The following is a 26,660-nucleotide window of genomic DNA, read 5'->3' on the forward strand; positions in this document are numbered from 1 at the left end:
CTCGTTAAAATCACAAATGATTTACTTTTAGCTTCTGACCAAGGCTGTATCTCAATACTAGTTTTACTTGATCTTAGTGCTGCGTTCGATACTATAGATCACACAATACTCTTAGATCGACTACAAAATTATACTGGTGTTCAAGGACAAGCACTAAGCTGGTTCAAATCATACCTATCTGACCGCTACCATTTTGTCTATTTAAATGGAGAAAAATCGATCATAACTCCAGTAAACTATGGAGTGCCGCAGGGATCTGTATTAGGCCCTCTGTTATTTTCAATATATATGATGCCACTTGGAAATATTATAAGGAAACATGGAATTAGTTTCCATTGTTATGCTGATGACACTCAAATATATATTTCATCACGGCCGGATGAAAACGCAAAATTTTCCAAGTTGACAGAGTGTGTTAAAGATATAAAAGATTGGATGACGCGTAATTTTCTTTTATTAAATCCAGACAAGACAGAGGTAATACTTATCGGTTAAAAAAAACGCCCACAAAACCTTGCACAATACAACTTTAACATCATAGGATGTCCTGTTACTTTATCCTCTACAGTAAAAGACCTGGGTGTTATACTCGATTGCAACCTGTCTTTTGAAAATCATATTTCATATGTTACAAAAACAGCCTTTTTCCACCTTAGAAACACTGCTAAGCTACGTAATATGCTATCAGTTTCTGATGCAGAAAAGTTAGTTCATGCATTCATGACCTCGAGACTGGATTACTGTAATGCTTTATTAGCTGGTTGTCCTGCATCCTCAATAAACAAGCTACAGTTAGTCCAAAATGCCGCCGCTAGAGTTCTTACGAGATCAAGAAAATATGATCATATAACACCGATTTTATCATCACTGCATTGGTTACCTATAAAGTTCCGTATTAATTACAAGGTATTGCTACTGACTTATAAAGCCCTAAACGGCTTAGCTCCAGTCTATTTAACGGATCTTCTATCGCCCTATAATCCATCGCGCTCTTTAAGATCACTAAATTCAAGGCTTTTGGTCATACCTAGGATATCCAGAACCACCAAAGGAGGGAGAGCATTTTCACATTTGGCTCCAAAACTCTGGAATAGTCTTCCTGATACTGTTCGTTGCTCAGACTCGCTCTCCCAGTTTAAAACTAGATTAAAGTCGCATCTCTTCAGCCATGCATTCATATAATCCTACAGTTCAAACTACAATACGGCCTCTAGCTCATAAATGCCAGAGGAGAACTGGCCCCCGACTGAGCCTGGGTTCTCCCAAGGTTTTTTTTCTCCATTAGGTCACCTGATGGAGTTTTAGGACACCATTAGGTCACTTGATGGAGTTTTTCGGTTCCTTGCCACTGTTGCCTTTGGCTTGCTCAGTTGGGGATATTTTGGGGATATTTAATTTAATTTTATCAATCAATAAATTCCTCTTGAAACAAACTTTGTTGTATTATTTTAATTTAATACTGTGAAGCTGCTTTGATACAATCTGTATTGTGAAAAGCGCTATACAAATAAACTTGATTTGACTTGACTTGACTTAATATCATATTCTTTTAACTCACCAGCACAGATCAGCCCCTGTTGAATATCATGTGAACAGCTGTTTTTGTATAAGGATGTTGGACAGAGGTGAATCTGAGACTCATTTCCTCTGCACTGAATCTCTTGTGTCCACATCTGAGCGTCTCCTTTGCCAAAAGCATCTTCTCCCAGCACCTGTACAGGAGCCCCACAGTCCAGCTCTCTACACCAGTGGTTCCCAAACCTGTCCTGCCGGCACCCCAACACTGCACGTTTTCTTTGTCTCCCTAATCAAACACACCTGATTCAACTCATCAGCTCATTAACCCACGTGATAATGAGCTGATGAGTTGAATCAGGTGTGTTTGATTAGGGAGACAAAGAAAACGTGCAGTGTTGGGGTGCCGGCAGGTAGTGATGGCAAAATGAGGCTTCCTGAACCACTGATACCTCGCAGCCCATTGCTTCAGCCAAAGGTTCATTACTCGAAGCTTCATTCAGCATTGCTCACTAGTGACACCTAGCTACTGTGCAAAGAAATAGCAGACAAATTAATTCATTCTGAACCAGTGCCCCCCTAGCCTGGGAAAACCCAGACTACTTCCGGCGAATTTTAATTCTCTCTCCAGGATAGTCTGGAGAAGAGCCCATTCAAACTCATTTCTGTGCCGCCGAAATCGCGGCACCAATCAGAAACGTTTGGGGAGGGATTTACATGATGACGACAGCGCAGCGACGCTGAAGGAGATTTCATTACAAAGATGGATGCCGCCGTGGAACATCAGTCGTTCGAATCATAGACAGTATATAAACGAATCAGTTATCGCGTCTGTTTTGAGCGATTTAAACTTACCGTTTTCGTTAAAGGGATAGAGGGCGCGCGCGCATCCTGCTGTGTGACGTGTAACGTTACGCAGACTGCGCGCGCCCTCAGATCACTTGGACGCGGCTGTGTATAAGAGCTAAAAACGATATAAATACTGTTCGTTTTCTCACACAAACCGCTCGTTTCGTGTCTTAGGCCATCAATGTGTACTTACGATGGGGAATTGTTTAATTTGGACGATGGGGAATTGTTTTAATTTGGACTTTGTGCATGCTCTTTGAGACCGTGACCATAGACCTGCATTATATGACTGACAGACAAGAACGGTTTGACCTAAAAATATCAAAATTGAAACTACTGCGGAAAAAAAGACACCTACATCTTGGATGCCCTTGAGGTAAGCTAAAACATACCAAAATGTAATTTCAAAGTGAACTATCCCTTTAAAACCGGAGCAAAGAACAACACTCGAAGCATACGTCATCTCCTTCATCGATCTGATTGGTTTTATGACTATCCAATTGCGCCCAGAGGAATTTGAGCTACGTCGGTTGGTGACGCCCCTTTGGAAATGATTTGTCTACATAGCTTCCCCAGACCCTATACTCAGTTTCAACTGAGAAGGGTCTGGTTTTAACCAGGCTAGTGCCCCCCAGCCCCCCCCCAGTTTTATACAAAATATATATTTTTTTTGAAAAATATATATATATTAGAAAAATATTTGTATAATTAAAAATATGTATTTATTTATTTATTTATTTATTTTGTACTCACCGTTGATGTATGTAACCTTTCATTTGCAATAATAAAAAGACATGAGCAGACATTTGTCCATTACTGTGTATAATATAAAATATGTATCTTTCTCTGTCTGAATTTACTTGTGCAGAGTCACACACACAGTTAATTAAATATTCATTAATTGTTTGGATAGTGACAGTATGAACAACAACAGTGACACTGTGTTGAGTGCAGTGCTTATGTTGGAGGGAGTGTAATAATAATAATTCGTTACATTTATATAGCGCTTTTTCTGAGACCTCAAAGTGCTTTACATAGATGGGGGAATCTCCTCAACCACCACCAATGTGCAGCATCCACTTGGATGATGCGACGGCAGCCATATTGCGCCAGAATGCCCACCACACACCAGCTTACTGGTGGAGAGGAGACAGTGATGAAGCCAATCAGTATATAAAGTAAACTGCAACAGAATAGTCTGGAAGGAAGTATTACAATCGATTTTTATTGAGAAACAGAATTATTTCAAGTGTGTTGGGGTAACACACTTATTTAAAAAATTCCAGTGCCAGCTGGTAAATGAGGATACTGATGCTTCTGTTGAGCCCAGACAGGGGAGGATTCCCTCTTTCTTGCTGTCTCCATTACCAGGAAAAAGGAAGAGTCACAAAAAGCAAACAAATCCAAAAGGACAATCCAAATAAAAAAATCCAGAGCAATCCAAATAATCTTATCTAATTAATATAACAAGACTATAATATAGCTAAGCCTACTATAATTAATAATAACAATATACTATAACTATTCTAACCTGATAATGTAAAAATATACAGCCCTTACACATATATGACACAATAACGACAATGACAATGATAGCTATTTAACTCTCTGACTCTTTAACACTACTACATCTGCTTTTTACTACTGCTGACAACACCCACAAGGTGGCGCGAGTTTCGAACCGCCTTTTATCCAGAAGCGACACTCAGACCGAACCGATGACGTATCCACACAAACCGAGGCCTCTGCTGAGTCCCAATTCGCATACTATCCGTCCTAAATAGTATGCGAAACTAGAATTAGTACGTCCCAAATCGTAGTATGTTGAAATGAGTATTCCAAAGATACCCGGATGGTCTACTATTTCCGGTTAGAATTCGAAGTGCAGATCAATGCATACTCTAACGGCTAATATTGCCCACAACCCATTGCGTGCGGGAGGGAGGAGCTTTGCGGTGATGATGGTGATGTAAACATGGCAGTCGGATGCAGCAACGGAGATGCGCCCTCAGTTTTTAAGTGTAAGAATTCAAATGTTTAACCCTAATTAAAGTTATATTTTATTGTCTCGTAATATTAATGGGTTTATGTTGTGCCAAAAAAGTACCGTGTTTATTTTGTAGGGTCCGATGAAGATACTAAGCGCCTCATTGCAGGCTACAAAACAATAAATAAAAAGGCTCTAGTACAGTGTCAAGTGTCTTTTTTATGTATTTCTTTTGATGTTTCTGTCTGACTTATTTGTAGTAATACTGTGGCTGTACAAATGTTAACTTTATCAGTCCAACCAAAGAAACATGGTTACTACACTTTTACTATAGTAAAAGCATGGTTCATTTTCATCGGGGTATTTTTAAGTATTATACATAAGTATAAAATTAAGTATAAAATACGTTAAACAATAGTTACACTATAAACTTTAAATATTTTAACTCAGAAAATAAGTAGCTTTCGTTACACACATTTGCATGTGAACGTCAGAACCAGCCGCCTCACAAACGACCTGCGTTTGGTTGATGTACGACGACGCCCTGCTTCACTCCTACATTTGGTAAAACACATTGTAAATATATTGTGGAAAAAAAGATGGGAATAGTAAATAAAATTATATTGGATATATAAGAATGAATGAAATGTAAAATGTATCGTTAACAGTCGCGGTGTGCGTAACTAGGCAACCACGTTCTCGTTTACGTTGCATGACGTCATCGAAGTATGTCCCAGAACGTGCATACTCTTTTGCTACACACTCAAAAGTATGTACTTTTTCATCACAAAAAAGTACATACTTTTAGGTCGTAGTATAAGTAGGCGAATTGGGACTCAGCCCTCGTTTGTCATCAGTCACGTGATTTTCACGTTAACAACACAAGCCTCGAATCGCGGCTTCATCTGGCACGCCCATTTTTTCTCGACACACGCTCCGACGCCTCGGTTCAAATGTCACATCACTACCGGCAGGACAGGTTTGGGAACCACTGCTCTACACACAACCTCTGCATCCTGCTGGTCAAAGGCAGCGTCACACACTGAAACCCACGTTTGATCATGAAGAACTTCAATTCTCCCAGAGCAACTGGAGTTTCCAATAAGCCTGACACCTGAAGTACCAAGAGATAAGAAACGTTAAAATTTTGTTTCTAAATGTGTAATTCTTTTCATTATTGGTCTACCACAAAGCACCATTTATATGGAAGTAAAATAATGCCAAAACAAAAAAACCTGTTGAATTGCACTACTTGTAAAAATATGCATTGCATTAACCATGCTTGCATTTTAACGCTACGCTTGATATAGTAGCCTACAGCCTACATCCCCAATAAGGTGTGAGTTTGGTCTTTTATATCACTGTATTAGTCCATTAAGCTATGTTAAGTGTTTTATCCCGACGGAAGGGGAATCCTTGAGTATGAGGTATTGAGGGAAACCGATTATAATCCCGTTCATGGTAGAGAAAGCTGATAACATTTAGGCTACACAGGGAAAGTAACAATGAAGTTATTGAATGAAACATAAACACAGCTTTTGTGTCTTTATCATCTTTTCCACATATATACTGACACAGATAATCATTTTCATTTTATGAATGAATGGCTTGTTCTAACTGTTGCTGGTCTTCGTCAACAACACGCGCTTTTGCACCTCCTGCTGGTGAGGTAGACTAACAACAGATGGAGAGTATGCTCGGCAATCTACTGCTTTTCCTGCAGTTCCTTAGCCTGGTTAAAACCAGACCCTTCTCAGTTGAAACTGAGTATAGGGTCTGGGGAAGCTATGTAGACAAATCATTTCCAAAGGGGCGTCACCAACCGACATAGCTCAAATTCCTCTGGGCGCAATTGGATAGTCATAAAACCAATCAGATCGATGAAGGAGATGACGTATGCTTCGAGTGTTGTTCTTTGCTCCGGTTTTAAAGGGATAGTTCACTTTGAAATAAAATGTTGGTATGTTTTAGCTTACCTCAAGGGCATCCAAGATGTAGGTGTCTTTTTTTCCGCAGTAGTTTCATTTTTTATATTTTTAGGTCAAACCGTTCTTGTCTGTCAGTCATATAATGCAGGTCTATGGTCACGGTCTCAAAGAGCATGCACAGAGAAGTCCAAATTAAAACAATTCCCCATCGTCCAAATTAAACAATTCCCCATCGTGAGTACACATTGATGGCCTAAGACACGAAACGAGCGGTTTGTGTGAGAAAACGAACAGTATTTATATCGTTTTTAGCTCTTATACACAGCCGCGTCCAAGTGATCTGAGGGCGCGCGCAGTCTGCGTACACGTCACACAGCAGGATGCGCGCGCGCCCTCTATCCCTTTAACGAAAACGGTGAGTTTAAATCGCTCAAAACAGACGCGATAATAACTGATTCGTTTATATACTGTCTATGATTCGAACGAGTGATGTTCCACGGCGGCATCCATCTTTGTAATGAAATCTCCTTCAGCGTCGCTGCGCTGTCGTCATCATGTAAATCCCTCCCCAAACGTTTCTGATTGGTGCCGCGATTTCGGCGGCACAGAAATGAGTTTGAATGGGCTCTTCTCCAGACTATCCTGGAGAGAGAATTAAAATTCGCCGGAAGTAGTCTGGGTTTTCCCAGGCTAGCAGTTCCTGGATGTCAATGTTGAATTTACTGTGGAATTTGAACCACTGAATTTGTGGAAGCGAATTTGCAAAGCGAAATAAAATGGACCGAAAATTGCCTGTTGAATATTATAGGTTGTATTTTTAAACAGTTTGAATATTTTGGAAGTGAAATATGAAAGGTGAATATGGATTACTGAATTTTTAAAAATGAAAATGTGTTTGAAATGTTTTTAATTGAAATATTCACAGCTTAAATATTCAACCATGTTGAATTTCAGCCCATAAAAATGCAAGCCCTAAAAATACAATGCATTAAAATGCAAGCATGGCTAATGCAATGCCTTTTTTTTTTTTTTTAAGTAGTGCAATTCAACAGGCTTTTTTGTTTCAAAAATATTTGGCATTATTTTACTTCCATACTCTTATTAATGTGAAAGCAGTAAAATAATCAAATTACTCAATCTCATGTCAATCCAAACTCATCTGACTTTCTTTCATGGAACATAAAAGGGGAATTTCACAGAATTTGAAATAATTAAAGTAAAATAAAAAACATTTTCTGCTCCACAGAACAAAGTCACAGAGGTTTTGAAAAGACAAAAAGGTTCATTTTTGGTTGAACTTTCCCTTTAAGGCAGTTGAATTATCAGTGATAGTGCAGGGTTTGAAGCAGTTTACCTGAGCAGATTACTCCTGCATCTTTAGTATGATCACAGTCATTAATCCCCCAATTTATTGTTCCACAGTTCTTCAGTGTAGATTCTGATCCCGAACATAACTTGAAATTTGGCCAGAGTGGTCCTGATCCTGGTCCAAAATGAACATCACCAAGAGCATCTACAGGTTCTCCACAGTCCAGCTCTCTACACACCACTGCAGCATCAGCCAAATCCCAGAAATAACCACACACTGTTCTCCACTGACCTCTATGAAGAACCTCCACTCTACCAGCACAGCGACTGCTACCATTAACCAACCTCACTTTCAAATTGCCTATAAAATAAATAAAGAGGGAATAAAGACAAAAGGACAAAAATGGGACAAAATGGACAATAGGAAAGAATGAGGAAAAAAAGTATCACACAAAGAGAAAAAAACTGACTGATTCTTGAGAGTCGGGACAAAACATGTCCCACATAGAAAAGTCAAATTTATAGCAAAAAATAAGAAATTCATCATGATTGACATACTTACAAAGTTAAATCTAAAGGAATTGTATATACCTTTCTGATTTTTAGAATAACCCTTTTTATCTTTTTGGGGAAAATTTGTTTAAATGTATGGTCTGTGGTTAGAAGGTCCATGTTATTGCACTTGTCCTCAGCAAGAGGTCACAATATTAACCATCCCAAAAAAAAAAGCTCTACAATTGTGAACACATATATATCAAATAAAAATTAAGGGGTATAAATATAAAAAAACAATGCATGAAGTGAACATCAAACAATATTTTCCATAAAAATCTGCCTATTAAAGTTGTGTCCTCAGTTTCTGTCAACTCCGTCAGATTTTTTAATAAAGCTCTTTAAATCAGGAAATAGCATGGTCAGCTATATCCCTGAGGACCCCTTTTCATCTCCCTGCCTGTGGTGAATGCAGCACTACCACACATGCTCTGGTGCGTTTTACATTTTTTTATATTTTAGACAAACAATGTCAATATTCCTATGGTCACAGCTGCACCATGTCAATATCATCTTTCTGTTAAGATACTTTTTTTAAACCATAGTGGATTGAATTTAAGCATTTTAGTGAGGTTATTGGGACAGCTAGCAACTGAGGAAAAACTACCTAGCTGCAGTGTACAATACATGTTTTGGCGGGAAAATACATGCCCTTACGTCAACTCCGTCAGGTTCTATGTCTGACGGAGTTGACAAATCCACCAATAACCTCTTAATGTGCGAATATAATATTATTTGTGAATATAGTGAAGGGTTAAACTGTTATTTCAGGGTTTTATTTACACATAAATGCACATACATAGCATGCATTACATTATTTAACCATACACATCTGACTTGAAGAGAATGGGCAGGCAGTGGTCTGCTTATTATTGTGTAACGTGTAACTTTGCCAGCACTTTAATATATATATTTATATGTAGAGACAGAGATAGAGAAATGAGAAGCCAGTGTAGGGCTGGGCGATATGGGCAAAAAAAATTATCACGGTAATTTTTTTTTATATCAGTCGATATCGATAATTATCACGATAAATGTCAAATCTTTATTTCTTTCAAGTTTAAAGGCAGATTTTTGCTCCTAAGTGAAAGTTGTAGAAAACAGAGCGTTAATTGTGGTTATAAACTACTCTTTATTGTCAGAACATATCATGACAAACAGGTGAACATTTCACAAATCGGAGGTAAAACATTCAAACATTTTTTGTCAACACCATCAGTTTTTCCGTCAACACCGTCAGTTTTTCCGTCAACACCGTCAGTTTTTCCGTCAACACCATCAGTTTTTCGTCAACACCGTCAGATCTTCGTCAACAGCATTGGATGTATGAATGTTTTTGTTATTTTTTGGGGAAAAACAAATATTCTTCCTTCAGTTTATGTTGTTTTTGTAATAAAGGACCATCTGATCTACATTCTCTTATGTTTTATTTATTTAAGGAATTTGTTTTTACAATATTGAAATTAAAATCAAAGTTTGAAAATGCAAATATTTAGAAATCTGAGTTTTCAGAATAGTGTGACATCACAACTTAAGTTTATATATTGTAATTTTTTTACATATCAGAGTAACTAAACACTATTACCATATACTTCAGAACTTTAGATTCTTGTTGGATTTGAAGAATTAAAATTGTATACTTTTTAGTGTGTCTGACAGAGTTGACACAAATCCAGTTCTGAAGGGAAACATGTTTATTTGTTAAAAATGTGTTTTTATTTAGAACCTGTTCCTTTACATGGTTAAATAGCTAAGACCTTTCTCTGCAGAAACATATAACTCTAATTGATATAGTGTGTATTTTAAAAAAAAAAGTTTTTTAAAACGTGTTTTGTCCCGACTCTCAAGAATCAGTGAGCTATGAAAAAAATTAACTTAGTGTAGATTTTTGAGAACATTAAATTTGATTTCAGTTTATATAAAAAAAATAAAATAAAATGCTCAAACCTTCACACTCCAAGTCAACAACATTTTCATATGAACAGTTGTTTTCATGTGATAGTGATGCTGAACAGAGGTGAATCTGAGACTCATTTCCTCTGCACTGAATCTCTTGTGTCCACATCTGAGCGTCTCCTTTTCCAAAAGCATCTTCTCCCAGCACCTGTACAGGAGCCCCACAGTCCAGCTCTCTACACACAACCTCTGCATCCTGCTGGTCAAAGGCAGCGTCACACACTGAAACCCACGACTGATCATCAAGTATCTCTAACCTCCCAGAGCAGCGAGAACCTCCAACCAGCCGGACTTCTGAAAGAACAACACAGAAAAGTACAAAATGTAAAGTAAGAGAACTTCAATAATGAGTTAGTCATAATCAATTTATCAATGAGAAATCATATTTTCCTTTATCTTCTGAAATAAAAGATATTTAATATGAAACATATAATACGTCAACAAAGCTTTTTCCCAGTCCAAAAAGGCCTTGAAAGGAAGATACAAAATGGCTCATATAGAAAACAATGTACTGTATAGTTATTGTTACTGTAAAAATCTGAATACATTACATATTTTTAAGGTCCCTGATTATTACAGTCTGAACTTAAAGGGGTCATGAACTGGATTATTTTATTATTTTATAATGTTTCCTGGGGTGCCCTTATAATGTTAGTATGATTTTTACATAAAAAAAATGGTCATAATTTAGAAATAAAATGCATTTTTCCTAGCCTGATTTTAGCCTCTGATTTGAACGCTCTGTTTGAAGGGGCGTGTCTGCTGTGAGACTTCAGTGTAAACGCCCACTGCTGTGATTGGCTGACATATTTGCATATGAAATAGCTAGCATTACATCTGTCTTTTCAGCGCTCCAGTGAAGTTCACTTAATTTATTAGAATTTAGTGTCAATATTACTTTAGCTCTATGCTTAATCTGACTCCAATTTCAAATGATAATCAAATTTAGATCGTGTTTCTTATTAGAAAAGAATCGTAAATATTGATTATGAATTAATTTAGATCTTTGATTATTCTGGGTATCCCTTATTTCCAATTATTCATTCATTAAGGACCCGGTATCGCTTTGTCACGTCGAGAATGTGCGCTCACGATCACAAACGTAACCAGTTCTGAAATAGTCAGAGGATGCAGTGCAAACTATTTTACCCTTAAGCGGTCGCCCTATGCTTCCCAAAAGGTGTAATTTTTTGTAATAGTCGCAGGATGCAACGTGCTAAGTCAGTGATATTCAGAAATCGGAAGGTCACCTTAATATTCAGAATACTTCAGAATAAATCAAGATGTAACATTTATTTGTCAGGTAAAAATGTATCATGCCAATTACACAAGGAAATTGTTAAAAGCCAATTCAGAAATAATAAATACATGACATCAATTACTCAAAGATGACTCATTAGTAAACAATGCATTTGTAAGATGACTCAATAGTAAGCAATGCATTTGTAAGCTGCTCTTCCCAAATAAGGGGAGTGGCGATACTAGCGTGTTTTCCTCATGACGTGCTGGGGGAGAGAAACACCTGTGTTGCATTAGCAATCAGAGATTAAAACTATAAAGGTATGATGTATGTGTGACATACACATATACAGTAAATACACATATAAATAATAGGCTATAAAATTAATTAATAAGCTAATATAAAAATTACAGTTGTCAATGTTTGTTTGGGATTTTAACCAGTGTCATCTAATGATCGAAACGTAAGTTCTACCACTCGGCCATGAATTTACTCACTGAGAAATGCCCAAACGTTCGTTTGTCCAGCAGTGTGTGTTCGCTCAGGTTTGCGCACAGAAAGTATTCTTGTCACTTGATAAACTTAAGGTTGAGCCACTGTAGTCACTTGGACTACTTTAACGATGTCTTTACTAACTTTTCTGGGATGGCAGATATCGATTACCTAGCAGCCTATGAAGGAGTGAGCCAGCTCTCAGATTTCATCAAAAATATCTTAATTTGTGTTCCGAAGATGAACGAAAGTCTTACAGGGTTGGAACAACATGAGGGTGAGTAATTACTGACAGAATTTTCATTTTTGGGTGAACTAACCCTTTAAGTGAAGTATGAAATATGTTAAAGAAAATGGGTGGTAGCCTACTGGTAAGTATAATGGACGCATTAACAAAATTTAGTAATGATATAGAAAAGGCATTTGTCCTAAAAGAGAATATGATAACAGTATACTTCGACATTGAAAAAGCTTATGATACAGTGTGGAAAGAAGGATTATTAATCAAGTTACAAAAAATGCGGATACAAGGAAGGATGTTTAAATGGATACAGCAGTTTTTTACTAAGAGATCATTTAAAGTTAAGGTGGGAAATGAAGTGTCAGAATCATACAAAATAGAGTGTGGTGTAGGATAATTAGTCCAATACTTTTTAACATTATGATTAATGATATTTTTTATGTCACCTACTGTTTTTATTCGTACATGGATGATAGTCACGTCTCTATTCATACCCAGATAGCAATTACATTTGGGCCACATGTGGGTATTATCTGGCACATATGGCCTAGATGTGGCATGGCTGAACAGATATGGGCCAAATTGTAGCCATATTTGTTTTGCCATAACTTAAAAATCTGCGGGAAATGCTCTCTTGGTTCACAACTGATTTTGAGGTATATGGCCCAGATAACAACGGACACATGAGAACCATATGTGGTTGAGCTATGGCACACAGTGAGAAACACCGACTTGTGGTAAACATTTGGCTTATACGTGGAAAAACACAGGAATCCTGAAATCAAGTGCGGCAAACATCCGCCGTTCCACACCTCAGGTTGCTATGCATCTTCCCGGCGCAAATTTGACTGCGACGCTGGGCAGCTGACGCCATTTACTCTGCTTTCCTCACGATTGTGTACATTCAGGTAAGTGATGTTTTGGCATTTTAAAGTCATATAATTGAAATATGCAGCATTATGTGTCAATATTGCATGTTATTATACGTTTAGTTATTCGTTTCATCGAGGAAGGGGTTGAGCTAGCTAATATTTTCCTCAGTTTACTGCTATAACTTACAATAAAGTTTAATGTAGGCTATAGCAGTTCGCTGGTTTGCCGTTTTAAATTAAGATGTTTTTGTTTATAAATCAACAGCACACTGTCGTACACATATAAAATAGTATAGTTTGTCATGTGTAGTAGCCTATTTGTGAATTAAGGCGACGCGGTCCAATGTCGGTGTTACTGTTTGTCAAAAAAACTAAATCCTAATTTGTGTTCACAATCATTCAACTAATCATAATAATATAAAATGCCAAGAATAAAACACATTAATACGTGTGCATTATTGTATGTATCTTTTTATTTAACTCTGAAATGATATTCAACCAAGACTTTTTCTCATGACTTTTCCCTCTTTAAAATTAAAGTTGTAACATTAGGCTAGTGTCAAGTCACAATACCAAAATTATGACTTTCGATACAATACCTGATTAAAATACCTTGTTAACATGAACTAATAATGAACTGCACTTCTACAGCATATATGTGTTAATGTTAATTTCAACATTTACTAACACATTCAAATGAAAAATTGTACTTGTTAACTTTAGTAACCGTTATGCACTGTGAACTAACATGAACAAACGTAATCGGTTACTAACGTAACCTCGGTTCTCTCTAGAAGAGGGAACGAGTATTGCGTAAGTTAGCTTACGCTACGGGAAAGTCATCTTTTCTCGAGATCTGAAGCCAAAAAATTATCCTTAATTTTTATAATTTTGTCAACACAGTGCAGCAGCACGCAGACCTAGGGCAGGCTTACTAGCTTGGCGCGCCTCATGCGTCACAGCCCGCGAAAGAGGGGGTGTGGCTTAGCGTATACAAGCGAGGCTCAGAGGCTGCTTCACTGGTTTCTGTCGCTGAAGTGAATGAGCTCGTGGCGCGAGCACGGCGGGTTACGCAATACTCGTTCCCTCTTCTAGAGAGAACCGAGGTTACGTTAGTAACCGATTACGTTCTCTTACGAGAGGTTCTCTCGTATTGCGTAAGTTAGCTTACGCTACGGGAACTCCCTTGTCAACGCCGTGCGCGCCCAGCATCCACTAAATGAGTCCCAGGGGAAGTCCGGGGAACACGATGAGTGGGAACCGGGCGGCCAATAGAATGGCTAGCGCAGTACATAAGCACACACTAGGGCGCTCAGAGCGGCACGGCCGGTCTGAGCTGATAAACCCTTGTATAATGCAGCTCAACCAGGAGAGCTAAATCAACCGCAGTAGCCCGCACACAGACAGTGGGCCGGCCTACGCGTGACTTAGACTGATAAAACTTTCGCCTGCAAGGCAGGAACTTCCAGGTTGTAAAACCTAACAAATGTCGAGGGGGAGGCCCAGCCCGCCGCCGTACAAATGTCATGAATGGAAATTCCGCTGGACCAAGCCCACGAAGAGGCCATGCCTCTGGTGGAGTGAGCCCTGATGCCCAGAGGGCACTGCAGGTTTTTAGACGCATAAGCAGCTGCGATAGCGTCCACTATCCATCTGGACAGGCTGTGTTTCGAGGCGGCGAGACCTTTGGTGCGCCCACCAAACGAAACGAAAAGCTGCTCCGAGCGCCTGATAGCGGCGGAGCGTGTGACGTAATTTCTCAGCGCTCTGACCGGGCAGAGGAGATTACCATCGACCTCGTTGCCGGAAGGCGGCAGGGCTGAGAGAGAAATGACCTGTGCTCTGAAGGGAGTGCACAATATTTTGGGGACGTAACCATGCCTCGGTTTAAGAATGACTTTCGAGCCATTAGGTCCGAACTCGAGGCACACGGCGTTAACGGATAACGCGCGAAGGTCTCCCACACGTTTGACTGAAGACAGAGCTATCAGAAAAACGGTTTTGAGCGTGAGGTATTTCATATCCACAGTTTCTATGGGTTCAAAGGGATGCGCTTTCAGGGCCTCTAGGACCAGCGAAAGATCCCACATAGGAACCGAGGGGGGTCGCGGGGGGTTCATCCTCCTGGCTCCCCTAAGGAAGCGGGTGACGAACTCGTTCCTTCCTAATGCGCGGCCCAGCGCCGAACCGGCAAAAGCTGAGATGGCCGCAACATAGACTTTGAGCGTGGAAGGGGACCTGCCCGTGTCCAGCAGCTCTTGAAGGAAAACCAATACCTGCGATGCCCCACATGCTTGTGGATCCAGCCCCTTGGCAGTGCACCACTTTTAAACACAGACCATTTAGACGTGTAGAGCCGCCTCGTAGAGGGGGCTCTAGACTGGGTGATCGTGTTCACAACCCCTTCTGGCAGGTCAACGGGTATCCGTTGAGTCTCCATGCATGCAGAGACCAGCGCTCTGGATGGGGATGCCAGATCGAGCCGTGGGCTTGAGAGAGAAGGTCTCTTCTCGCCGGAATCGGCCAGGGGACTGTGTCTGCCAGCTGTATTAGCTCCAGGAACCAAGTCTGGTTCTCCCAGTACGGGGCTATGAGGAGCACCGTGTGGAGTGCTTCCCTGGTTCTCCTGATGACTTGTGGCAACAGAGAGACCGGCGGGAAGGCATATAGTGGGCCGCTGGGCCAGCGCGTCCTCGTTCTTCGTAAAGAACTTTGGGCAGTGAGCGTTGTCTTTTGACGCAAAGAGGTCGACTTTTGCTTTGCCGAAACGGCGCCACAGAGACTGGACTGTTTCCGAACCAGAAAAAAACAGATTGCCCTACTTTGCCTCTGATTGGCTAGTACTCGTTGCACTCTGCTGTATCATGTGTGTATGGGGAAAGGGGAGGGAGGGAACAGGCAAGACAAACTCCCACGTTTAAATAACATATCGAAAATTTCTGCTTGACAACTTATTATGGAGCTGGGAACAAGCCCAAATCAGCAACTACACTTTAGAAACAAGCCCAAAAAACCGCGACCCGCGACTACCAATATTTGTAAGCGACTTTACAGAAAAACAAGCCCAAAGTCGCTTATAATAAGCGGACTTGGCAACACTGGTGCTGGACTGGAGAGAGTGAGAGAGAGTTCAAACCAGTGTTGCCAGATCTCGCGAGACAAATAAGCAACCAGGCCTGTGAAAACAAGCCCAAAACAAGCGACTTTTTAACTTTTTTATGAGGCTTGTAGCTGAAGAATAACACCACCATTATCTTTCTCTTTCTCCCAGTCTGTTATATTTCTTCCCGTATTTCGCCCACTTTGTCACTGGCATTTTTGTTCCTCGAAAAACTCTCCTACAGTCCAGTCACCATCAGTCGCGACTAGCGCGTATTTTCAAAACGTCACTCACTGACGTTTCCGAACCAGAAAAAAACAGATTGCCCTACTTTGCCTCTGATTGGCTAGTACTCGTTGCACTCTGCTGTATCATGTGTGTATGGGGAAAGGGGAGGGAGGGAACAGGCAAGACAAACTCCCACGTTTAAATAACATATCGAAAATTTCTGCTTGACAACTTATTATGGAGCTGGGAACAAGCCCAAATCAGCAACTACACTTTAGAAACAAGCCCAAAAAAACCGCGACCCGCGACTACCAATATTTGTAAGCGACTTTACAGAAAAACAAGCCCAAAGTCGCTTATAATAAGCGGACTTGGCAACACTGGTTCAAACAGTGCGCGCTCACTCAACCGTTGAGTTGTCGTCACGTCAGAGGGTGGGGGAGGGGTGCATTGTTTTAATTAAGTAAACTTAATCAATTTCTTATGCGTGTTAAATATTAATAATATTGATTTTATCTAAGTAATATTTGTGGTTCTTGAAACAGATTAGTTTAATTATACATTCTCAAATATTGTGATGGAAATTTCACAAATATATTAGCTCAGTGTATTTTAAATAAATAATTGGTTAGTCAAATACTAAATTATTTTAGTGAAAAACTTCAAACTTAGATATAACTGTAAATTTCAGACAAAATTAATTGTTGGAGTTTTAGTCAATTATTCCGGTATGTTCAACTCAAACTATCAAGTAAATGATATTCAGAGATTTTATTAAGTTAATAAAGTTAATTATTAATGTGGTATTTACTAAGCCACTGAATTATTTTTTCGAGTGATACGCATACGAATCACTTCGACATTTAGGAACGTTTTATGTTTGTAGGTTAAGAATAGAACTGTTGTATACCATACTAGTACTGTGATAAAGTTTAGAGAAATTGTCACAAATGAAAATGAAATGATGCAGGATTTAAAATGAAAACTATCGATATGTGAAATATGCAACTGTATCTTGTAGAACACACTCTAATAAATAATTTTGTAATTAAAATGTGTGCTTGTGTGTGTAGTTTAAATGTTGTGTTTTATCTAAGGCTGTTTATACAGTATATACAGTAACCATGATTGACTACAGGCATAGGGCTCGACTTAGGACAAGATAAGAACAAGCATGAGTGAAGTAAAGCCTTACACTGATTGGTAAACTGCACTGTGTTTTATACACGTCCATGCTGGACATTCATATTAAATTAGCATTATTTTCCTATGTTTTTACATCATGAAAATCTATATGGCTTTAGTTGTATGGAGGACATATATGACATAATATGATTAAAAATACATTAATATTATGCAATTTATATATGTGGTTTTTGCAGCATATATGTCCCTTACAATATTCTGTTGGAACATATAAGAATCACAGGTGTTTTTAGCAAACCTTTTCCATATGGGACAGGACATCTGGTGAGCGAGCGACCCTGCGGAATGAACGAGCGGAGCGGAATATTCAGAAATGCGCTCTCCACTCACGAGCTCTGATCGGAACAAACCCGAACCTCACTGTCTGCTGAACTTGCGCAGAAACATCAAAATATAACCAGCTTTTTAAAATGGTTTTTAAAACTAAACACTATTTTAGCACAAATTATGAGCTTATTGCCGTTTTTTTTTTTTATAATTATTGACAAAATTCGAATAGGCTATAGTAAAAAAAATGTTTTGGGTGGGGCTGTTGAAAAGTGCCTGAGCTACAGGACATCGTCTTTCAAAACATAACCTGCGCGAAAGAGAGAAAAAAAAATGAATGCGTCATTGTACCCAGCACTTCTGAAAATGCACTTCCGAATGCGTCTCTGTCCCCAGCACATTTCAAACCAAACTGACGCCCATGGCGATACTGTAGCAGACGGTTGCATGGTTATAATTTTCTCTCTAATATTACCAATCTTGTAAGTAAAGAAGTTCATAAAGACATTACTGCTGTGCTATTTGGAAACACTGGGGTTGAAGCTTTATTGCCTCATTAACATACTATTCATACAGTAAAGACTATGCCGTTTGATTTGATTATTATTTAATTACATTTCTTACTTGAATGCTGCTGTTACACCTTTACTGTATACCTGAAAAAATTAAAGCAGGTTTTTAATTTGTATCTTTCTTATGTTGTATTTGTCCATTGTTTTTTCTATGCTGATGTCGTCATTGCCTTGTACAATAAATACACATGATTCAAGGAAAACAATTCAAAATTGTTCATTTAAAATCAGAACTCAGTCAACAGAAGTAATGTTGTTTTATGAAATATTATTAATAATGTTCTTCACAAATAAAAATCTTGGTTACAGTGAGACCAAATCTAAGTGGGAAAAAAAACCTAGAACATAGTCTGACCCCTTCATTTCTAAAAACAACTTAATCTCTTTCATTTCATGTGTACTTACCAGCTGTGATGAGTATTATAATTGAAGACAGTAAAATGAGTGTCAGGCATCTCTCCATCTCTCTCTGCTTGATTAATTCAACATCCAGTACAAGCTTCTCCGCACTGATGATACAGAAGTACAGGCGTCCTCTCTCAGCCCCCTTAATGAGAGAGAAAGAGGTTCAAAACCCTCCAATCACACTCGCTGTTACCTTATTAGACAGAACAGAGGAAATCATCAAACAACTTCAGTGACAAATCAGATGAGGCATATATGATCTTCTCCATATATATATATATAACTGTCAGTGCTGATGAACTCCTCCTCCCCACCCATCAAGACTGAGGGGATGCAGAAACTCTCACACACACACACACACACACACACACACACACACACACACACACACACACACACACACACACACACACACACACACACACACACACACACACACACACACACACACACACACACACACACACACACACACACACACACACACACACACACACACACACACACACACACACTCTTGAGTCTTGACTTACAGGAGACAGGAAACTCCAAGACCTGCAGAGAAGAGAAAAGCCCAACACCTGCAGAGAAGAGATACAAGCTCTGATAACTAACTGTGGTATTAGTGTATAGGCTACATATGTTAGCTTGATATTAACACGTAATAAACTCAACTCTTTAAATTAAATACCATTGCAAAATAGCAATTAAAAAAAAAGTCAAAAGGAGGCAGAAAAGACATTCTCCTTAAAATGTATTGTGTGAAACATCTCATCACTTTCTCAAGATAATTCTCATATTGCACAAAAGTGGTTTGTTTCAAATGGCCCACAAAAACCATAATTGTCAAAGTGAAGGTGAGCTTGTTGTTCATCTTGTTTCCAGCAGAGTGAGCCTGTGTGCTTTATTTCTGCTAAAGCGCCCTTGTATAGAGTGGTGCAGGGATGATGTAGACTGGGTAAACCCATAGACATAATAGAGAGTAGACGGCGCATCGACCGCTACTGCCCACTGGCGCTGACGAATCTTGGACCGGTCACCCGCTCCACTCAGTGTAATCTGTTTGGCAGGTGCAATGAGCTGTCAGCGCATTTAATAATCATACCGAACTGAATACCGAACTGATTTTCACTGGCCGGTGAAGTAAACATAGCCTAGCTAGCTGGCTATGATTTCAGTACAGTAAAATCAAAGATCCTTGCTCCTTCTCAACTCTCTGGTAATATTCTATTCACAAAATACAACCAATAGTATGGTAATGTTAAGTCTTACTTGTGAAAAGTAATCCCCAGAGCCCTGTTTGCGATGGTCCGCCGATTTGAGCAGGAATATGCTGCACAGTGCTCGGCATCTTGTTTCTTCTGTATGTAGAAGTATACATAGCAGACTCCCCAGACCAATGTTCAATCTTAAAAGATTGAGCTTGGTCTGGTGATAGCCAGCACGCCCACCGACAGGGGGGGGGGGGGGGACAAACGGGTCTGTTGTCCCAGGCCCAGGGTAGTCATTAAATTATGGAATAATTTTTTTAAACATTTTAAAATAGGCCTATTTGTGGAAAAAATATGTAACATCTAAGATTATCTCGTCCCGGGCCCAGGCAAGACTGTCAGCTGGCCTGATAGCCAGACTAGGGATGATGTATTTTTGTAGGCCAAACAGGTAGACACAGAAACATATTAGCATTTTAGCACTTTCGGTTCCATCAGCCTGAAGTCAATGAGTTTTTTTAATAGGTTTTTGGTTAAATGCTTGAAATAAGGCCTGTGGTTAACACAAGCTCAAGATATTTTCATGTTTCATTCAACAATATAAAATACATCAGTAATACGCTCTTGTGATCTTTTAAAAGCTTTTACTTGTCTTTTAAAATGCTGTTGCTAACAAGTGGCTAAATGGGACTACAGAGGTTGTCAGGGACATTAAAAACTTAAAGGATGCACTATGTCAGGAGCCAATTCTTCAGAGTCCTGATTTTGGGAAACTGTTCACAGTACAGACTGATGCCTCACAACGTGGCATTGGTGCTGTAGCCTACTCCTTCAAGCCAGTTGTATACATCAGTAGGAAACTCCTGCCCAGAGAGGTAAACTATTCCACTGTTGAAAAGGAGTGCCTTGCTGTTAAGTGGGCCCTGGACTCTTTAAGGTATTATTTGCTTGGATGAAAATTCCGGTTGAAAAACTGATCACTGAGCATTGGCCTGGTTAGGCCGCATGAAAGACACAAATGCTCGCAGTGGTTTCTGGCCATGCAACCGTTTGATTTTGAGGTGCTGTACAAGTCAGGGTCACAAAATTACTCTGCAGACTTTCTCTCGAGGACACCACAGGCGGTGTCTGGAGAGGGAGGGGGAAATGTACAGTGAGGCTCTGTGACTAGAGACTCTTATTTTGTAAAAGGACTCTTATTATGACCGTGGTCTCAGAAGATACATGCATACATATAGTTTTCATACTAACATAACACATTATCTGTTTTGCGCAAATTTTAACACCAGTTAACACAGATATGTGTGTGTGACTGATTGTGTATTTAGTGTTGTTCCATGCCCTTTTTCTTTAGTTTAACATTTACTGATTCATTAATTTCACTATGTTAATTTATGTATTGTGTTAAGAAATCAAACAAGACCGGTAACCATGTTAAATGTTTGTTGTTTTCAATTAACCACTTGCATAATATAAATTGTCATACTTACGTACTGGAACATTTTCCCATACCAGCAGACAAAACCCGGGCACAGTAACTGCCACCATTTTTGAAGATCTCTTTCCCGCCAATAGAAGGCACAGTGTGAGGGAGATTTGTGTTCTGTTTGATCCTTCGTTAAACATTGTTAAACATTAATAATTAATTGAGTTTGTTTTGTTTCCAATGTTTATATATTTTTGTATTATTCTGACAGTTTATCTCGTTGTTACTGTTAAATCAATTTTTTTTGTCTTTCTTAAATTTCTTTATTACCTTTAATCACTAATGGTTTAGTCCAAGTAAGAGGGGCTTAGCCTTTTTAAGAGGGCCTCTCAGTGTTGTTAGTGTGAGTTGGTTTGTAGGTGTTGCTCTGTTTTGGGTCAATTTATTGGCATAGCCAAAAGTTTGTTTGTGAATAACTTTGAACAGTTTATTTTATTTTTGTTTGGTCTTTTTTGGATTTTCACTGTAAATACCACTTGCACTCTATTGGAAAACCTTTATTTTTTTCACTTATTGGAATAAACACCGAACTTTTGACTTTGTCACTTCATTTTTACGCCTCCATCTGCCGGTACATTCAGAGCAGTGGTGCTGCTACTGTTTGAAACACCTTTGGGGCCTCTTTGTGGCAGTTGGCACACCCGTCTCTGTTACAAGGTCTGTAGCTATTGACTCTGCAGAAAGTTAGTGACTACTGCACACTGTGTGTCTCAGCATGCGCTGACCCCGCTCTGATTTTACTTGGCCTACCACTTCGTGGCTGAGTTGCTGTTGTTCCCAATTGCTTCTACTTTGTTATAATACCACTAACAGTTGACTGTGGAATATTTAGTAGTGATGAAATTTCACAAATGGACTTATTGCACAGGTGGAAACCTACCACGGTACCATGCTTGAATTCACTGAGCTCCTGAGAGCGACCCATTCTTTCACAAATGTTTGTAGAAGCAGTCTGGATGCCTAGGTGCTTGATTTTATACAACTGTGGCCATGGAAGTGATTGGAACACCTGAATTCAATGATTTGGAGGGGTGCCCCAATACTTTTGGCAATATAGTGTTAGGCCCCGTTTACACGATGGGAAAACGCAGATATTTCCCTGCGTTTTGGCCTGTCATTTACACGAAAACGCCGTTTTTATCCCAGAAAACGATTATTTCTAAAAACTCCGGCCAAAGTGGAGATTTCTGAAAACGCCGGTTATGTGTTGCCGTGTCAACTGGGAGAAACGGGGTTTTAGGTTCTCAAACGTCACATTATGCGCCAGAAAATGCTTACGTCATGTGAGCGCCCTATGTTTAGAGTTTGTTCCATACTGTCTATGAGTTTGTTTGGCTACTATTTTATCATGGATGCTGTTAAAGTGGTACTCATTTTTACTTTTGTGAAAACGCTTTTGGCCTGTTTGCATTTGCTTCGCTGTCTGTCCACACGAACGAACCTCGCGCCATGTCTATTGTTTTGAAAGGAACAGGAAGTCGCTCGTGCTATTCGTCGTTGTCGATTTTGAGGATTCTGATTGGCTTGCATGGCTTTATCCTTCTCCTTACACTGCCGCCCCTTTGTATTTATGCGGGTTGATGTAAACGACAACTTTTTTTGAAAACGATATTGTGTGCACGATGTTATTTTTGAAAACGGAGGGGGAGAAATATTCGTTTCTCTAAATACCCGGCTATGTGTAAATGTGGCCTTAACCCCACTGCTGATGAACGGGACTCCTCCTCCACCTTACAGAGACACTTTACTGAGGAGACACACACATGATAAACTCACCCACTTCAGTGTACATACAGCGCCAGAGTCTGACACCTGCAGAGAAGAGATACAAGCACTGATAACTAACTGCTGACAACAAACACTAAGACAGAGAGACATATCAAAGTACTGCAACAGAATAACAGTTTACAATATTTCATAGAACTTTATTGAATTTTGCCTTTTGTGAACAAAAAAGTTTGCAACATTCCCCAATTTCGCAATATAATAATAATGACATAATATCCATGCACATAGTCTGATTTTAATTGCTAATTAGAAAACATTACAATTAATAAAAAATAAAAAAACATTAAAATTGGGTTCAAATATAAAACAAGTACATAAAACAAATGTACAAGTACAAATGTACATGCTGTGTATGTCACGGATCGCACAAGGAAGAGGGCAAAGCGGATCCAAAGTGCAGTGATGAGTTTATTATATAGGGCAATCCAAAATCATAGTCAAAACAGGCAGGGTTCAAAGTCCAGACAGGCAATACAAAACAATAAACAGGCTACAGCCAAGAAACACGGGAACACAAGCGAGGTGACATAAAACAACGATCCACACAGAACATGAGACAAACAGGGCATTAAATACAAGAACAACGAGGGAACAACGAGAGACAGCTGGGTGATTACAAATACCAACACCTGGGTGTAATCACGCAGACAGGGATAGTGGGACATGTAGTTCCTGTGAATGACACCGTGGGGAAAAGGAGGACATCTAGTGGATACCCGGGGAAACACAACCAGACACTGTGACATAACCCCCCTCCTACGGAGTGGCTCCCAGACACTACAAGACAAGACATGGAACAAAACAAGAGATCAGGAGGGAGGTGGCACGGTGGAGGATCAGGGGGAGGGATGGAGGGCCAGGTCCGTGAAGGGAAACAGACACAGGGGGTAGCAGATAACTACGGGACCAGGCCAACACAGACAGTACATCAGGGCAACAGGGTGAAACAAACAGTCCGTCCGGCGACCGGGGCAGAGCAAGCAGTTCATCGGGCGGCCGGGGCGAAGCAAACAGTCCATCCGGCGACCGGGGCGAAGCGAACAGTCCCTCGGGCGGCCGAGGCGAAGCGAACAGTCCATCGGGCGACCGGGGCGAATCAGACCGTCCATCGGGCGGCCAGGGTGGAGGCTCTGGAAACCTCTCTGACTCTGGATCAGCTGGGCAGCCTACTGGCTCCTGCTCAGGATCAGCGGGGCAGGTCACTTGCTCAGGATCAGCGGGGCAGGTCACCTGCTCCGGGTCCACTGGGCAGGTCTCTGGCTCCGGGTCCGCTGGGCAGGCGATCGGCTCCGGGTCCGCTGGGCAGGCGATCGGCTCCGTCTCCGGATCAGCTGGGCAGGCGATCGGCACTGGCTCAGTGCTGGGCACTGATGCTTGATCGCTCTCTGGGCTGGGCAGCGGCGATGCGCTCTCTGGGCTGGTATGCTTCCTCCATGCGTGCACCACCTTTATTCCATAAAATAGAAAGACGGCCCTCCTCACCATGACGGGAGTGATGACGAGCTCAGGCACTGGAACTGGCACCGCCGGCTCAGGCACTGGAACTGGCACCACCGGCTCAGGCACTGGAACTGGCACCACCGGCTCAGGCACTGGAACTGGCACCACCGGCTCAGGCACTGGAACTGGCACCACCGGCTCAGGCACTGGAACTGGCACCACCGGCTCAGGCACTGGAACTGGCACCACCGGCTCAGGCACTGGAACTGGCACCACCGGTTCAGGAACAGACACCACCGGCCCAGGAACAGACACCACCGGCCCAGGAACAGACACCACCGGTCCAAGTGCGTGCGTAGCCCACACACACCACATGGCTGTGGTCATAATGGCCAGTGTCGCGGTCACTGAGGGCTCAGGAACAGACGGCTCCGGCTCAGAAACAGGAACGGACGCTGGCTCCGGCTCAGGAACGGACGCTGGCTCCGGCTCAGGAACGGACGCTGGCTCCGGCTCAGGAACGGACGCTGGCTCCGGCTCAGGAACGGACGCTGGCTCCGGCTCAGGAACGGATACGGGCTCCGGACTGACAGCTGGCTGCACTTGCACGGGCTTCAGAATGACAGCTGGCTGCACGTGCTTCGGAATGATGACTGGCTGTACGGGCATGGGCCTCGGGATGACAGCTGGCTGTACAGGCACAGTCTCCGGGGTGACAGCAGGCTGTACGGGCACGGTCTTGGACCCGTGGTTGAGGCCGAGAGGTTTCCTCCTCCTCCGCCGTCTCTGATGGCGAGTGGACGGCTCTGGACTGGGTGGAGCCCACGGCGGAGGGACCTCTGGATCAACGGGCGGCCAGAACGGGTGATGGGACTGAACTTCCTCCCGACCCCCTCCGCCTCCTCTGCGACCTCCACGAGTCCCGTGGAATTTAGCCAGTTTGGTCCCCTCGAAGGACTTGTCATGGCGGGGGGCGTGGTCCGACCCGAAGCTTGCTGTGGACTGGGAATCAGGGGTTTCGATGAAAAATCTTTCGTCCGTCCTCCGAGCCCACAGCGCAAAGCAGTCAAAAATGTTCATTCTGGGTTCTGGCTTACTGTCTGATGGTGCTGGCCATCTCCTCTCCTCTCCTCTGGCAGCGGGGAAATTGCGGCGGCCACTCATCCTGCTTGGATCCTAGTGGTGGTGGATCGTTCTGTCACGGATCGCACAAGGAAGAGGGCAAAGCGGATCCAAAGTGCAGTGATGAGTTTATTATATAGGGCAATCCAAAATCATAGTCAAAACAGGCAGGGTTCAAAGTCCAGACAGGCAATACAAAACAATAAACAGGCTACAGCCAAGAAACACGGGAACACAAGCGAGGTGACATAAAACAACGATCCACACAGAACATGAGACAAACAGGGCATTAAATACAAGAACAACGAGGGAACAACGAGAGACAGCTGGGTGATTACAAATACCAACACCTGGGTGTAATCACGCAGACAGGGATAGTGGGACATGTAGTTCCTGTGAATGACACCGTGGGGAAAAGGAGGACATCTAGTGGATACCCGGGGAAACACAACCAGACACTGTGACAGTGTATGTCTGACAGTCAAAAAACCCTCTGCGGGACATAAAGTGAACAACATGCTCTTTTGCTCAGTTCAAAGAGTCATTACATTCTTTTGATGTAAAGATCCTTGATCACAGCTGCTGTAAACTTACTTCCCAAAGTACATTCCAACGTTCTTTAGCTAAATATATATTTCCACCATCAGTGGGTCTACATTCAAAAGAAATATGATATTTTTTATAGGTTGAAGATGCTGTGAAATATTAAAGACTGGAGTAGTGGAAGTTAAAGCATCCAAAATGTTACATAAAAGATTGGTGGACAGCAGTGGAAACTTGTATCTAAGACACTTAAACTCTGCAGAAAACTTAAATGCTTTGAAAGGATTTGAGGCAGTGGATGTGGTTTCAGTTATAAAGTCCCTCCCTGTTTTCCTGGCTCCTCCTCCACATC

At 41.1% G+C, this 26,660-nt stretch overlaps 1 protein-coding gene across 1 annotated transcript in view; it reads right to left on the reverse strand.

The window, feature by feature from the left end:
• The window catches only part of LOC309496471 (uncharacterized protein), a 197,505-nt gene that overhangs the window by 51,956 nt on the left and 118,889 nt on the right, over window positions 1-26,660 (reverse strand). The window contains exons 64-70 of the mRNA XM_082166460.1: window positions 25,235-25,819; window positions 24,306-24,649; window positions 23,210-23,227; window positions 19,252-19,273; window positions 18,719-18,860; window positions 10,153-10,389; window positions 7,784-7,948 (exon numbers count right to left, since the gene is read on the reverse strand). Of these exons, the coding sequence (XP_082022586.1) occupies window positions 7,784-7,948; window positions 10,153-10,389; window positions 18,719-18,860; window positions 19,252-19,273; window positions 23,210-23,227; window positions 24,306-24,649; window positions 25,235-25,819 (1,513 nt within the window). The remainder of the gene's footprint in view (window positions 1-7,783; window positions 7,949-10,152; window positions 10,390-18,718; window positions 18,861-19,251; window positions 19,274-23,209; window positions 23,228-24,305; window positions 24,650-25,234; window positions 25,820-26,660) is intronic.

The sequence above is a fragment of the Leuciscus leuciscus genome, assembly GCF_965113295.1.
Source record: "Leuciscus leuciscus genome assembly, chromosome: 4".
In the NCBI taxonomy this organism is placed as follows: domain Eukaryota; kingdom Metazoa; phylum Chordata; class Actinopteri; order Cypriniformes; family Leuciscidae; genus Leuciscus; species Leuciscus leuciscus.